General features: G+C 43.7%; 1 protein-coding gene across 1 annotated transcript in view; it reads right to left on the bottom strand.

The window, feature by feature from the left end:
* Positions 1-16,950, bottom strand: part of SERGEF (secretion regulating guanine nucleotide exchange factor) — a 234,728-nt gene that overhangs the window by 203,186 nt on the left and 14,592 nt on the right. Inside the window, 3 exon segments of the mRNA XM_019456464.2 lie at positions 7,647-7,805; positions 12,193-12,255; positions 15,018-15,131. Of these exon segments, the coding sequence (XP_019312009.2) occupies positions 7,647-7,805; positions 12,193-12,255; positions 15,018-15,131 (336 nt within the window).

Here is a 16,950-nt window from a genome sequence, read left to right as displayed (position 1 = left end):
GACTCTTTGCCACACTCTTTTTTATTCTTCTACTAAGTATTTCATTTGTTCATCCAACCACAAGCTTCCTGAAGTATTTTATATTCCCCTGTATTCTATAGCATAGTGCTAAACATTTTTTTTTTCAGTTTATTTATTTACCTTGAGAAAGAGAGAAAAAACTCAGGAGGGGCAGAGAAAGAGAGAATCCCAAGCAGGCTCCACACTGCCAGCACAGAGCCCAATGGAGGGCTCGAACCCACGAACTTCAAGTTCATGACCTGAGCCAAATTCCAGTCAGACTGACTGAGCCACCCAGGCGCCCCTGTAGCACAGTGCTATATACATATAAGTAAGCATTCCACAAATAACTGCTGAAGGATCAAGGATAACTAAGAATTTCCTTCCTTATTGTTTAGAAGAATCAAAAATTGGAGAAAGATGCTAATGAGTAAGAGCATTCTGAGATACATACTTGGAATCAGAATAGCAGGCTTAGGGACCAGATTCAAGTTTTAGCTCTGCCAGTCTAGTAGACCAAGGAAAGGCAGCTAACCAATTAGGGACTTGTCTGTGACACAAGGATAACACCCATGTTGCCACTTCACATGAGAAAACGGATACAAAAGCGCTATATAATGATAAAAGTGGTCCGTAAGAACTATGACTGGGCACCTGGGTGGCTCAGTCACTAAGCATGTGACTTCAGCTCAGGTCATGATCCCACAGTTCGTGAGTTCGAGCCCCGCTTTGGGTGAGTTTGAGTCCCACTTCCAGGGAGCACGAGCCCCGCTTCAGGTAAAACGTGAACCCCAGAGAAGCCCCACTTCTCTCTCTCTCTGCCCCTTGTGGGATTCTCTCTCTGTGTCCCTCACTAGTGCCCTCTCTCTCTCTCAAAAAATCAGTTTTCTTGAAACAACTTCATGTACAGAAGGAACTGCTATTCCTGGGTTGATTAGCAAAGCCATCCACATCTCATCATCATCTCTGGAAAGAATATGACAAGGTGGAAAGAGCACCGGATCGAGAGCTTTGGGATCTGAGTTCTGCCCTACCTCCTTCACGCCCTTCCCCTCATCAGTCCTCAGTTTCCCCATCTCTAAGCTGAAGGAGTTGGGCCTGATGAGCTCTAATTTCCCATCCATTCATTCTAAGGATTCTAGGATAAAAACTAATGACTTTAATAAGAAGCAAAAACTATTCATTTCAAAATAGTCCTTTGGGCTCGGTTTGACTTTCAACCATTGTGTTTTCAGAGTTCTAAAGCATAAACATCATGAATTCCAAAGCATCTGCTTTAAATAGAGCCCATGAGGTCAGAATCTCCTGAGCTCGGTTGAGGTTTCACGACACATGGTCCCAAAGAAGATGGAGTAATATACACTGTCACCCTACTCTAGAAAGGATCTTGGCCCCAAAACAGAAAAATCAGCATTAGATATATTTATAAACTCAAAAAAAAAAAAAAATCGTGTGAATCAATGGCTGGGCTTGGATTTCACTAATGCTTAGACATCAAATACAATAAAATATTTCTTGGCCAGTGACACTTGAAGAAAGGAGAGTGGCTAAGAGTTGGTCCCTTCCATGTGTGTCATGCAGTTCTCCACTTTAAAGAAACAAAAGAATAAAACATATCTCAATTAAAAGGATATAACCAAGAACCAGGAGCACTGTGATGGGAGGGGGGAAAATTCACTGAAAAGTAGAATCAGGTTGCCAGCTTAAATGCTGCCATAAAGTCACCTTCTCTCTTCTTTCAGTTTTCCCATCTGCGAGGTAAGGAGACGTCTTCTTCCATCTCGGATTCTCTAAAACCTCCAACTCTCTAGGACTTTCTTTGGTGACACTGAAGAAAGTGAAGAATGTCAAGAATCGTATGTGGGCTCACTTTCTCAGTCTATAGCCTTTGTGAGACCACGGGCTACTTTGGGATACTGCGTGGCTCAGGGAAAGCTTCCAGCATGAGGGAAGCAACCAGATTCCAGACACTCTGACCAATCCCACATTAAGGTCTGAATCTTGTGTAAATCATTCCCCTTGAGATTCTAATAAATCACCAGCAACCAGCACTTAGCATTTGTAAGCATTGATCTTTCCGCACTCTCCAGGAGAGTCCTGAATCAACCTGTTACCTGTGCAGAGACATCCACATCAGTCCCACAGAGACTTCTGCTGGAAGGTGACCTCCAGAGAGCTCCAGAGCTTTCACGAGCAGAGGAAACTAATGTGTACTGAACCGACACATGAGCCCAGTCCCCATGGATACTGGAAGATTTAAGACATCATCTCATTTAATCCTCACACAAGGTCAGCAATATTTCCCCATTTCCTGATGAGAAAATAAGCTCATTTTTTCATCTGCCCAACATTACTGAGTACCAAACTCATATGTGCCAATTACTCTGCCAAGCACTGGGGATATAATGCTGAGCGAAACCAATTGTAGTTCCTGCCCTTATAGAGCTCACAGTCTAAGGGGAGGAGGAATCTACAAAAAACAGCACACAGGAGAGGTTGTAGTGCTATGAGACAGATAAAAGGAAAAAGTGATTAGTCAGGGAGAGCAAGGGAAGGCCTCCCTAGGGAGGAAATGACCAAGCTGAGATCTGAGAAGAAAAGGATATAACTAAGTCAAAATGAAGAAGGGGCATAGGAATAAGTGTGCCAAATAGAGGGAACATGAGGTGCAAAGGCACTATGGTGGGAAATACATGATGCATTCAAGATACCAGGGAAAGGCCACAGTGGAGACTGGTTGGCTAGCCAGAGCTGGCATGGTATGACACAGGGCTAGCGAGGCAGGCAGAAGGCAGACCACATGGGGCCTCGCGGGACCACTAAGGAGTGTGTTTTCATCATAAGAACATTGGGAAGCCACTGGAACGTGAAACGATGGGTTTGTAAAGACCTTCCAACCGAGGTGTAGAGAACAGATTGGGGGGAAGGGAGCGAGTGTAGGAGGATGAAGACGTCAGAGGCCACTGCAGGATCCAGGCAAGAGGTTTCAGGGGCCTGACCTACGGTGGTGGCCACAAAGGTGGAGGGAGGCGGGGCTGCCCACCACCACGCACTCACGAAGGGGGCAAAGCTGAGACTCAGAAACCTAGGCCCGTCTGACTTCAAAGTCCACGTTGCTTTCTACCTTGCCATTTATTCATTCATTCAGCAATTTAGCTACTAACCATCTACTATGTGCCAGGCCTATGCCAGGTGCTGGGGACACAGCCACAAGCAAAACAGACACGGCTCTCACAGGGTGGACAGTCTAGGCATTACAAGAACACAGATGGATATGTATGATTACAAATTGGGATGAGTAGCATGAAGGAACAATAGTGTGATCAGAGATTTTCACAGAAAAACTACCTGGGCAGCCACAAAGATAGATCTTCCTAACTCTTCCTAACAAAACAGCCACTTGCCAGCTATGTGTAAGTGAAAGACTTTAGGAACCTTTCCCTCTCAGAGCTGGGCACTGAGCATCGCCTCTCTGGGCAGCGCAGAAGCCCTCGGGGAAAGCTGGTATGTCTCAAGCCCTGCATAGACTCTGTTGACAAGGAAGTCTTTCTAAAAGTCTTGCTTATTCCTTAATATACTCACATATCCCAGTTTCAGGCACCCCTCACTTAGTTAGGTGTGTACAGAAGGTTACAATTACTGGGGATCTTTCACACAGATTCATTCATTTGAACCTCACAGCAGCCCCATGTAGAATGCAGGCAGGTTTTAACACACTGCGTGAGAGATGAGGAAATAGAGGCCTAGAAAGGTGAAGGTCGCCAAGCTAGGAAGGCACCCAGATCTGCCACCCAAATCTTACTAGAAGCACCTCGGGCCGGGAAATCATGACTCTCGGATGAGACAGCTGCAGGTCACTGGGCCTGGATAAAGACACCCAGGAGTCCCACGAAGTTCCTGAGAACAATGATCAGGGATATTAAGCAGCTTAGGAAAGGTTTCTAGAATGCAGCTCCTCCAGCCTGAGACACAGGTATCCTTGCCAACTTTCCCAGATTAGAACAGGTTCTCTTGGACTCTTTCCAAGTGCCTCTGACTAACAGAGAAAAGTATTTTTCCATCGCAAACACTGCAGGCAGGCACCAGTCTTCTGAAGGGGGAGGGCAGAGACTGCATCCCAGATTCCCATACAGACAAGCTCTAAAGTTATCCTGATAGCATGTGAACTGCCCTAGCTAAGCACCTACCACCAGGGATGTGTGTGAGTCCTGGGCACCATATCTCAATCTTGGCGAGAATAACATTCGGGGCCAGGTATTTCTTTGTTGTGGGGTGTTGCCCTTGCATTGCAGGATGTTCAGCAGCTTCCCTGACCTCTACCAACTAGATGCCAGCAGCACCCCTCAGTTGTGACAACCAACTATGTTTCCAGATATTGCAAACATTCCCTGGGGCACAAAATCGCCTATGGTTGAGTGTCATTGGTCTAGGGACCATGGAGATGGGGAAAAGCAGAGTCCGCTTCTCTGTCTGTGGTCCTAACCCACCCCATCCCATCCCATCTCACTGGACAGATATATGGCCAGTGTGCATAGATCCTTCTTTTAATCAGGATCACACAACCAATGCCTTCCAGAATTAGACCGAGAGCAGCCCTGTGCTGATGTGGCCTGCCAGCAGGTCCCAAGAGCAATTCACCACTGGAGCTTGTACAACTACAGTCAAGTAACTCCTTGTTCCACTAATGAGCTGCTTCTGACCCTGTGAGCAAATCTTGTTCCCATTAGTATGAGCAGCTGAGTCTGATTAAACCAGGAGCCCTGGGTGTTTCTTCTCAATGACACTGGGCCAGAGCAAAAGCTTCTACTGCCACTAGAAGGAGTGCAAAATTGGCATCTATTTGGTAGAGGTCAGGGATGCTGCTGAACATCCTGCAATGCAAGGGCAACACCCCAATTGGGAGCAGGAGACTCCCATTTACCCAAATTCAATACAAGAGCCAGGACACTCAGACAGACCAGCTTACGACCATTCTTGGACTAAGGGGAAAGTGACAGAGTATACACACAAGAGATCTGAATTAACAAGCTAATTAAACAGCTGAAACATTACCAAAAAATCTTGCTGTCAAGTGGAGGTGGAGATGTGAAGCTGAGCTCCAGAGCAGCTGGGGTGACTCAAACAGTGTTAGGGCCCTGGGTTCCAACCTCCCACCGGGAGGGCTGGGCTTTAGCCCAGAAGCGGAAATCAGTATCAGTTACAATGCTACAAAGTTAGCACCCAAGAAGCAGCATCTTTGTGTCTTTCATTGGTCAACTACATAACTGGTTAAGGGGTTTACTGACGAACTCAACCAAACTCACTGCCATTTGGTAGTAAGTGTATTTCATTGCACCGTAGTTCTTTGAAAACTGACTAACCATGAAACAGCCACCTGTTAACACACAATTACTCACACTACTGCTACCTTCTATGGCACTCCTGCGCACTGTCTTAGCTCCACTGTTGCATATCTCCTACCGTAATGTACCGAAGCTGGATAACAGGTCTCTCTCCCTTCATGGACAAGGGGCTCCTTGAGGGCAGGATTTAGATATACTACAAGGTATGGTACATAAACAGATCCTCACCATCGTATGATGGATGGACAGATGGAGGGTAAGGTCTTCCATGTCTGTATTCTTAGACTTAGGCCTGTCTACACATTTTACGGAGGGTACAGCCCAGTTCTTTTCTCCTGTTTCTCCCACACTCACCACATTGCTCAATAGGTTCCCAATAAACAATAACTGATTTGGTTGGAGTCATGAATGCAAAGAGAACCAGTGACACCAAGGAAAGAGAGATCAGAAATCCTAGCTGTCCACCCTGACTCATATGCATTTGAATATTTACTCTCTTTCAACTAGAAAGTAAAGATACAGAAGTGAACAAGACTAATAATGGTGCCGCCCCTCACAGAGCTCAGTGTCTGGGGTAATAGACAAATATTAACAATTATACAAATAAACAACTACTATGCTTTAAGAAAACTCTGTGTAGGGGCGCCTGGGTGGCGCAGTCGGTTAAGCGTCCGACTTCAGCCAGGTCACGATCTCGCGGTCTGTGAGTTCGAGCCCCGCGTCAGGCTCTGGGCTGATGGCTCGGAGCCTGGAGCCTGTTTCCGATTCTGTGTCTCCCTCTCTCTCTGCCCCTCCCCCGTTCATGCTCTGTCTCTCTCTGTCCCAAAAATAAATAAAAAACGTTGAAAAAAAAAAATTAAAAAAAAAAAAATTTATATAAAGAAAACTCTGTGTAGGGGCACCTGGGTGGCTCAGTCCATGAAGCGTCCGACTTTGGCTCAGGTCATGATCTCACGCTTCGTGAGTTCAAGCCCCGTGTCAGGCTCTGTGCTGACAGCTCGGAGCCTGGAGCCTACTTCAGACTCTGTCTCCCTCTCTGTCCGTCCCTCCCCAGCTCACGCTCTGTCTCTCTCTCACACACACACAAATAAATGAACATTTTTAAAAATTTAAAAAAAAAAAAAGAAGAAAGAAAGAAGACTTTGTGTAGACAGTCCCAGTCTTCAAGCAGTCTGAACCTCTTTGAGGAAAGTCATGATATTTCCCCTTTAGAGCAGCCTCTGAAGTGGTCAGTATGGAAAGTTTATTTTACACCTTTGTTACACAGCCCTCTGTTCCAAAATGGTCATAAAATTTTTTAAAAGACCAATTAAAAGCATCGTCAATATGAACACTCACAAGCGTATGCGTGTTCACATGTGTAGTATGTGGGACTTCCCAAGGATAACTGAAGCTCACCTGAGCACCTACAAAAACCAGAAAGCACTGCAGTAACTAACAGTCACTAGGTAGGTATTTGGGAGCCTAGAGATCTGCGTGTAGCTAAAAAGCAGGCCAAAGGCAGCCAAAGGGACTCCTGAGAACCCCTGAAGTTCAAGAGACTTTGACATGATAATAGATCTTGAGAATCACAAACTGCCGGTCTGAGAAACCCTACCAAAGTCAGCAGGAGCTGTGGGAAGGCAGGGAAGAAGAGAGGTCACAAAACAACAACCCCAGAGAACAAAATCAGCAATGTGGAGACCACAAAAGGAGAACTGCCCCACAGAGAAGACAAGAAAGAAATGGAGACTCAAGAGAAGATAAAGATGCCAACAGCTGGATGGCATGGCACCATAAGGGAACAGCTGATGTCCGAACCAAAGGTTTGTTAGGGTTAATGGAAATTTAAATCAAAATATCATGCCAGCCGTAATTCAAAATAATGCTCCTGCCTCAATCTTGAAATACCAATCTTCAAGTTTCTGAAACCTTTAATTTAGACTCAGGTGGAAATGCAAGTAAAGTCATCTCTTCAGCTATGACAAGGCAAAGACTCCCCACCTCCCCAACAACCTGGACAAATTTCTGGGAACGTCTGCTGCAACAGGTTCCTTCTCAAAACCTCAAGGAATTCATAGGACCAGAAAGAGTTCATCTAACCTAGCCTTGCCTTTTTGGGTGCAGCCCTTTGATCCAGAGAGGAAAAGCTCCATATCTGGCTGACCACAGAACTCGATCCCAGATCCTCCCCATCCCAGGCCTTAAAGCTTTTCGTTGTCAAAACCTACCTGCTTAGCCCTGAGCATTCATAGCTGTTTAGACAGCTGTCCCCTCCCGCCAAAACTGCTCTCACCAACCACAAATTCTCTGCTGCTCTCTCACCTGTCTGAGCAACCAGGTGTGTCCACCCACTCCAGACAGAAGTGACCTTTTCATTCTGAAAACAATGTGCTTCTATTTTCTGGGGCAGAGGAAGGAAAGCAGCCAAGGAAGCCAGTTGCCCGTGCTTGTTGCTTCCCCAAACATACAGCTCTCCTGCATCTTAAACAAACAGAAGGGGAACAAAAGAGGTGAAGGAACATTAGTTCAAAATGATGGAAAATAACACAATCTGAAAAAAGAAAGTGGCTAAAAGAAGTTGTATTATTCTTATGCTACAACGGGGCCTACAGAAAGCAGGATACAAAATTCATGTACGGCATTTTAACGTAGAAGATTGTTTTTAATTCTATAAATAGGAAACGAGGCCAAATGTTCTTCCTAGTCTGTCAAGGAATAGGAACGTATGAGTTTATTTTTTCATTAATTCATTCAGCAAATATTTCTTGAACATCTACCCTAAGAAAAACATGTTTCTCCATTTTCTACATTTTTTTAAATGTATGCTTGTATTACCTGTGGTTAGGAAAAATATGTATTAACTTTTTTAAATAACAGGTTAAAAGATACATTATTTAAGCTTAAACTTTTCAGACCTGGGAGGATTTCTCTACACACCCTGTCCAGCAGAAAACATCATGCTGCTGCCTGCCTTCTGTGCAGCACCATAATTCACTGGAACCTCATAGTCCTCCTGAGGTATAAGCAGCAATGCGACTGACTGACAATGTGAATTAACAGAAAGACAGCAAATTCAGAGTCAAGTGATGCTGGCTTCTATTCCTGGACCTGCTAACTAGCTACTGACCTTGGGCAAATTACTTCCTAAGCCTTAGTTTCACCAGCTGAAAATCAGAGGGGAGGGCGGTTGGCCTGGAAGGGCAGGCTGTGTAATTGATGATACCAGCCACAAGAGAGACTTGTGGGCCACAGTGGCAAGCTAGAGGACACATGCTAGTCTACGAGGCATTCACGTTCTAAACCATTTTTAACTGGAAGCCACACCAAATGGAGCCATAAACTACAAAATTTGGCCCAAGAACCTATACTTTGTGACTCTTTGAATGGTCTCTAAGAGCTTTTGCAACCAACCCTAACATTCTAAGTTTCTACACTCTACTCTGTAGCACACAGCACGCACATGTAGCTACTGAACACATGAAATGTGGACAGTCCAAATTGAGAAGTGTTGTAAAACCAAAAAAGTACAACAAATTACGAAGGCTTAGCACACAAAAAAAGGGGGGTTGGTGCCTGGGTGGCTCAGTGGGTTAAGCACTCGACTCTTGATTTCAGCTCAGGTTATGATCTCACAGTTTGTGAGATCGAGCCCTGCATCAAGCTCTGCACTGATAGTGCAGAGCCTACTTGGGATTTGCTCTCTCCCTCTCTCTCTGCCCCTCCTCCACGTGCTCTCTCTCATGCACGCGCTCCCTCTCCCTCTCAAAATAAATAAACACTGGGAAAAAAAAAAAAAAGAATGTAGCTCCTTAATAAAATTCATATTGATTACTGGTTTAAACAATATTGTGGATATACTGGGTCAAATAAAATATATTATTAAAATTAATTTACCTGCTTTTTACTTTTTGAAATGGCACACACATTATATTTTCTATTAGATAGCATTCTTCTAGAAGATAAATTAATCAAGGGTTGGAGATGTTAAATGACTTTCAAGATCACATGGCTAATAACGAGTCAAGTGGAAGCGGAAACCAAGCCCTCTGTTTCCACTGCATTTTGTGACCTTCCAAAAAAGTTTTCCAGTGCTGCTTGCCATAGGGCAGTCTGGTAGAAAGCCAAACAGTATAATGAAAAAGACATCAGACCAAGATTCAGGGTTCAAGTTCCAGAGCTATTATTTAATCTTTTTTTTTTTAAGTTTATATATTTTGAGAGAGAGAGAAAGAGAGAGAGAGAACGAGAGAATGAGTGGGGGAGGGGCAGAGAGTGAGGAAAAGAGAATCCCAAGCAGGCCCTGCACTGTGTGTGCAGAGTCCAATATAGGGCTTGAACCCACAAACTGTGAGATCATGACCTGAGCTGAAAACCAAGACGTTTAAACCGACTGAGCCACCCAGACGCCCCTCAATAGCTCTTTGATACTGGGTGCATCACTTCACTTTCTGGGCCTCTGTTTCATCAGGTCTAAAATGAGGGCGTGTAAACCAGTGGAGCCATTTTGTCACCCAGATGACCTTGCAGCACTGACATTCTGCAGTTCTATGATGTGAATCTGGTCTATTTCATACCCTGAGAGAGGGCAACCTCCCTGGACTTCACCAGAGTGTACAAAGTATGAAGATCCCTTATGAGGACCCCCTCAGCCAGTCTCAACCCATTTAATGGACTGGTTAGCTACCAAGATGCCACTCATAGTGCGCCTGTGTCTGTAATAAGCCTTCATTTATCTTAGTAAGTCTAAACCAGCTTTTTTGCAAAGACAAACTGTCTTCCACATGCGGATCATCACACTGTTGCATCAGCAGGCAAAATTAAATTCTCCTGCAATGCCAAATAATTATATAATCCACCACAACTCCAGAGAGAAGGTCTAAAGAGCAATGAGCAAAATCCAGTGTGTGACAGCTCGAACTAGACCAGGAAAAAGAGATATTAATCTTGATCATTTTTAACCCACTTTTAAAATATCAAAAACCAATTTCCTTTCTGAATGTACTAAAAATCACTAAATTATACGCTTTAAAGAGACAAATTTTATGTATGAATTACATCTCAATAAAATAAAAATTCAACATCCGTTTTAGAAACACAATAAAAGTGTTCCACATGTGAAATAATAATTTCACTGATCATAAGATTTTCTAAGAAACTGTTAGCAAGCAATTAGAGAATCTCTAAGTTTACATAATACTTGCCATCAAATTAATCAGGACAGATTAGAAACATCTCTTAGTATACTCTTATTCTCAGAAAAGAATGCCTTGCTGGGGCGTCTGGGTGACTCAGTCAGTGGAGTGTCCGACTCTTGATTTCAGCTCAGGTCATGATCTCTCAGTTCATGGGATAGAGTCCCACATTGGGCTACACACGGATAGTGTGGAGCCTGCTTGGGATTCTCTCTCTCTGTCCCTACCCTGCTCATGCCATCTCTCTCTCAAAATAAATAAATAAACATTAAAAAAAAAGAAAAGAAAAGAATGCCTTCCTCAACCCTCACTGACTATAGGGCATGAACTAGTCACTTCTCACCCTGGGGCCTGCAGTCCTTCCTCTATACAAGGAGAGGTGGGGCCAGATGCCCAGGGGAGTCCTTTATAGTTGGCATTCACTTCAACTCAACACTTTCAACATATATGTAAGTCTACCTATTATGAGACATAGGCTAAAAGTAGATTTTTCTTTTGTTGGTTGGCTATTTTGAATTTGTTAAATCACCAGTTATCTGTAGTTTAGAATGTATAATGTATTTAAACTCTCACACCATGGTTCTTGTATTTTGGAAACAGTAGCAGCTTCTCAGTTGGACTGCATTACAAATTTGATGTTGAAGAACGCACGTCACTGTTAATTTACACGTGCTGTGTACACACCTTAATTTCCACATAAAACGCTGAAAATACTAAGTGTGAAAGTCATTCCCCTTTGCTTAAAAAATGCCCTGCATTCAGCTCCATGTGAGAAGTCTTATCAAAATAAATCTCTCAGACCTCTTGTCTCAGTCTACTGGTAGGGATCAGGGCAATCTTGGCTTTGAAAGAAAACCTTTGGAAGAGGTCACCTTCACTTCCAAGAATATGTTGCATCACCAATGGGAAGTTTGTACTGTATTGGTGGGGGGGTGTCAAATGGATGAAAGGATGCATAGTCAAAAAGAGAGATATAGTGTGAGAGAGTAAAACAGATTAGACAGAGATGGAGGGATCAAAGAGACAAAACAGACTAGAAACACATAAAAATACAAAATAGGTTAGAAAAATACATAAAAATACAAATAAATTAGAGAATTATGTGCATAACTCGATTTAGAAGATATACAGACACATAGATTAGATCGAAAGATACAAAGATGAAAGGTAAATAAAAATGGAGACAAGTAGATAAATAAAAGAATAGATGAATACAGACAGAGCAGACAGGTAGATAAATAGACTAGAAGATAGAGGTGGATAAAACAGGTTAATCTGAGAGCAAACATCTAGAGAAAATACACAGTTGAATTAGACACCAAAATGGATCTGATGGATAAGATAACAATGTGATATATAAACTAACTATTGGCTGTGTGATTTGGCAATCACAATTACCCTCAGAGGAAGATATTATCCCTACTGTACAGCTGAGAGGAAAGGAAGTGAGCCGGTATTTCCTTCATGTATTTTCATCTTTACTTCTCACAACTATCCAGAGTATTTTGATAGATAAGACAACAGTCTCCAAAGGTAAAGAAACTTCCTAAGATAAGACCAGGGGTGGCAGCAGAATTCTGACTCAGCTCTTCCCTCCGTGTCCAACATCCACCACGCGAGGCAGAAATGGTGCAGAACTCTGAATGGCATGTTAGACTAAAACAGCTGGTACGAACCCGTCAACGAAGCTGAGTGATCTGAGCCAGCAAGAACACAGGTTGCTTTAGAATTCTCCAGGCCTACAAAAAAAAAAAAAAAAAAAAAAAAAAAAAAAAAATCTTTTGAAATCACATTCACAACAGAACAAACTGGGCAGAGAAGGAGCTCAGGCAGCACCACCAGGGCCCAGGAGAAACTTGCAGCCAGAGCAGGCTGGTCTAAGTTGGTGGCGCTGACCAAGAACACGAACGACATGGTGGGGAGACTAGTTACCTACCAAGGAATTGAACAAATAAGTAAGTGTACTGGAGATAAAGAAGCCAGATTTCTCACTAGCAGAGAGGAGGAAAGGCACAGACATAAAAAGGTGGAAGGCTAGAATCGACTATGGGATAGTGGATTGTCTTAGAGAAATCATTGTAAACCATCATAGCTCCTGGTAGAAGCAGACAAATAGACACGGGTGTACATATGTGTAAATATGTGTGTGCACATGTCTATCTCCTAGCTCTGTCCATCAGCAGGCCTAGAAGCAACAAGATCTCATACATTCAGCTGCCATCACATGCAGGCAAACCCAAAACTCCAAAGAACACACAGGCAGAACTAAGAATTTGAACCTGCTTTCCAAATCCAGCACTTTTTCTCCCTTAATTATACTGTCTTCACTGACAAGTTATAATCCCAACCAACTCTGCTAGAAACTGTGGTCACTGGGTCTAACATGCAGAGAAATACAGTCTATTCTGCAACTCTTTTCTGACACTTTTTACGTTTATTTATTTTTGAGAGAGAGACAGACAAAGCATGAACGGGGGAGGGGCAGAAAGAGAGGGAGACACAGAATCCAAAGCAGGCTCCAGGCTCTGAGCTGTCAGCACAGAGCCTGGCACGGGCCTCAAACTCACGAGCCGTGAGATCATGACCTGAGCTGAAGTCGGATGCTTAACCAACTGAGCCACCCAAGGTGCCCCAGTCTTTTCTGACACTTCTGTTTAATCAACTAGTGTCTTAATAAAATGCCCTTCACACCTTCAAGTACCCTATAGAATGAGAAAGGGACAAAACAGGTGTTTCCAACACATTCATCAGAGAGGAAGCAAGAGGCCTTGTGGTCAGGCAAGGAAAGGACACCCAGGGCTGCAGCAGTGGCAAGTAAGTAAAGATGGAGGAATAAAAAGGGAAAGACTGAGGGCAGGAAGTTCACGATCTATTCTAATGTCTCATCATAAAACTCCCCCAATCAACTTGGAACGTAAGCTGTGCCCTAATCAGAACCCAAACAAGTCATTTAAATCAAATAAAAGCATTTATGATTTCTTCCAGTTACAAGTCCTATGCTGAAAGAGAAAGTAGACACAGTTCCTACCCTGAAAAAGCTCAGTCTTTGGCATGTGGGAAAACATATAAACAATTCATAATAATGCAGTACACTGTGCTATCCAGGCATGTGAAGAAAATGCAATGGTGTCAGAAGAGGGAAGACTCTTCACTGAGAAAGCTGTATCTGAGCTATGCTTTGAAAAATGATCACAACAGAATAAAGATTACCAGAAGGAACAGGAAGGAAAAGACATTTCAGACAGGGTTAACAGCTTACCCATAGACACAGAGGAATGAGAAAGCAGGAAATGCCCAGGGAGCAGTGAATACCTAGATGAGGCAGGAAAAAATGTCTGGGAAGTACGAGTTTACTTAATGAATGCTTTCAAGGTCATGTGAGTTGGACTGCCTATCTAGCACCCAGTGCCCCCTTCTCCTTCTCTAAGAGTACCCTCCCCAACTCCACCACTGGGCTTCAGGGTGACCAATCTCACCGCCAGCTGAACAGGAGAGACTCCAGGACTTAGGAAAATCAGAACGACCCCAACACCTTGTGCATCACTCCCACCATGGCTTTCCCTTCCCTTCTTTCCCCACTTCCTATCCCACCCTCAAAAATTCCTCCTTTGCTCTCACCTAGAGGAGAGTAGAGGTTTCCTGTGCAAGTTTTTCCTACAGCCAACACTCAGAAGACTGGGCCACAAAGTAAGAGAGCAAGAAAGGAAGAAGAGGAGATACAGACATGGTGCTATATACAGAGAAAGAGAGGGGCCCACAGTGAGAGCACAGAGCAGAGGGAGAGGTGAGCAGAGAGAGAAGCCGAAAGAGGCTGGGCCCCAGAGTGAAAAACAGGAGAGAAAGCCTACAGGCTAAATGACCAACACAGACACACCAACAGACCCATGGGCATAGTGCTCACTACCTACTCATGTGCCCATGTACAGAGATTTCCCTAGAGTAACACTCCTGGCCCCTCTCTCTACCTCCTCACTCACTCCTGCTCTCCTTTTGGGAAAGAGGAACTGGGCATGTGAGGCACAGTCCTTCTAGGTTCTCCCTTTGGGATGTGCCTACCTGCAGAGAGGGTGCCTCCTCATGTGCTCCCAGCCATGCAGTGAGCTTAGCGGGGCTGACACCATGCAGCTGCTACAGTGCCTGGTGAGTAAATCCAATCTGGGATTCAGAATCTAGAGGCTCACTATTGCTACACATTATCTCCAAACACCTAAGTCATGTCTTCCAACCTAACTATTAACAGTTCTAGTGCTACTATTCTGGTCTCCACTTAACTGACTCGCATCTATCTCTCAACGGGCTGCAAACTCTGGCATCGAGGAAGGGTACTTTTACTGGGTTTGCAAAAAGTCTAACAAGACTAACAGACCAGCCAACACAGAGACTTAAGACAGAGGAACTAAGAAACAGCAAAAGCAAAATTCCATTTACCCATTTCCTGCCTGTGTGTGTCACTATTTCTTGACAAAGAATAAATATAGGACTCAAGAAATAAGGGCCTTACCTGTCACTCTGCTTGGCTCCTTTGCCGTCAAAAACAATGGGAGAGTCTGCCCAGGGCATAACCGCCGTCCAGATGATGCCAAACCAGTTCCCCACTGGAACACAATGCCACTTGCTTCCCAATGGAACAGAGGAGGAAATGAAGAAAATGCTTAATGGGATTACTACCAGATTGCTTTTTGAGCCTCGCTGTCATGGGAGATTCTCAATTCATTCTCGTTAACATGCCTAGTAGGGACAGGCTCAGGGCTTCGAGGGGCCCTATGGCTTGGTTATCACCAAGCCAATCACAAGTCCAATCTTCAGGGCAATTTAAGACCATTCAAGAAAATTCCCACATACTAAAACTCCCTCCAAAAAATTCCAGGACATATGGCTCTTTCAGAGTCAAATTACTAGAACAACACCTTATTCATGACTAACCTGAAAGGACAACTCAAACTCCAGACCAAGCAGGAAAGAACCCTGATGATTATCAAGTCCATTCCTCACATTTAATAGGTGAGAAAATTGAGGTCTGGAAGAGAGGATGTGATCTGCCCAAGGTCATCCTTGGGAGCTAGTAGCAGAGAAAATACTAGGACTCAGCTCTCCTAACACCTAATGCAGTGTCTTTTCCACTACACCAAGATAAATTCAATGACTCCTAATTACCAAATAAATACATATTTATGACTGCAAGATAGCTTCTTAATAGTCACTACTTCAGTGGAATGGCCTTTTATTTCCCTATCCACTGAATCTAATTCATGTGCCCATGTTCTTTTTTTTTTTTTTTTTTTTTTTTAATTTTTTTTTAACGTTTATTTATTTTTGAGACAGAGAGAGACAGAGCATGAATGGGGGAGGGTCAGAGAGAGGGAGACACAGAATTGAAACAGGCTCCGGGCTCTGAGCTGTCAGCACAGGGGCCCGATGCGGGGCGCGAACTCACAGACCGCGAGATCGTGACCTGAGCCGAAGTCGGCGCTCAACCGACTGAGCCACCCAGGCGCCCCAATGTGCCCATGTTCTGAACCTCATACCAATGTGTAGATGACATTTTATATATTTAATCTACAGTCAGATGTGTGTAACTAGGATCCGTCACCCAACAGCACATTAAGGTTCCACTCCTCTCAACGTATCCTGCAAACAACAGTCCTTTAGGCCATAAACAGACAAGTCTGCTTTGTGAAACATAAGTGATGATGACTGAGCACAATGTGAGCAAAACACAATACTCAAATAATACAGGGGCACCTGGGTGGCTCAGTCAGTTAATCGTCTGACTTCGGCTCAGGTCATGATCTCACAGTTCTTGGGTTTGAGCTCCACATCGGGCTCTGTGCTGACAGCTCAGAGCCTGGAGCCAGCTTTGCATTCTGGGTCTCCTTCTCTTTCTGCCCCTCCCCCACTCACACTCTGTCTCTCTCCTCAAAATAAATAAACATTAAAAAAAAACACAATTTTTGAATACAAAATTTACCATCTCTTCCACAAATAAATTGCAAAAGGGTAAAAAAGGGAGCAAAATGAATCTTGAGATATCTGATATAGAATTAATAATCAGAATATATACAGAACTCTTAAAACTCAACAACAACAGGGGCACCTGGGTGGCTTAGTCCGTTAAGCGTCTGACTCTTGAGCTCAGCTCAGGTCTTGATCTCAGGTCATGAGTTCAAGCCCTGCATTGGGCTCCACACTGGGCATGAAGCCTACTTAAAAAAAAAAAAAAAAAAAAAAAAAAAAACAACCAAAAAAAACCCTCAACAACAAAAACCTGATTCCAAAAATGAGCAAAGGACTCGAATAGACATTTCTCCAAAGAAAATATACAAATGGTGAAATGCAGATATGAAAAGATGCTCAACATCACTAATTATAAGAGAAATGCAAAACAAAACCACCATGAGGTACCATTTCACATTCATTAGGGTGACTACTATTTA

Source organism: Panthera pardus, unplaced genomic scaffold (assembly GCF_024362965.1).
Source record: "Panthera pardus isolate Hobbes unplaced genomic scaffold, ASM2436296v1 HiC_scaffold_12, whole genome shotgun sequence".
Taxonomy (NCBI): domain Eukaryota; kingdom Metazoa; phylum Chordata; class Mammalia; order Carnivora; family Felidae; genus Panthera; species Panthera pardus.
The sequence above is the reverse complement of the archived record's forward strand: the minus strand, read 5'-3'. Positions and strand labels throughout refer to the sequence as shown.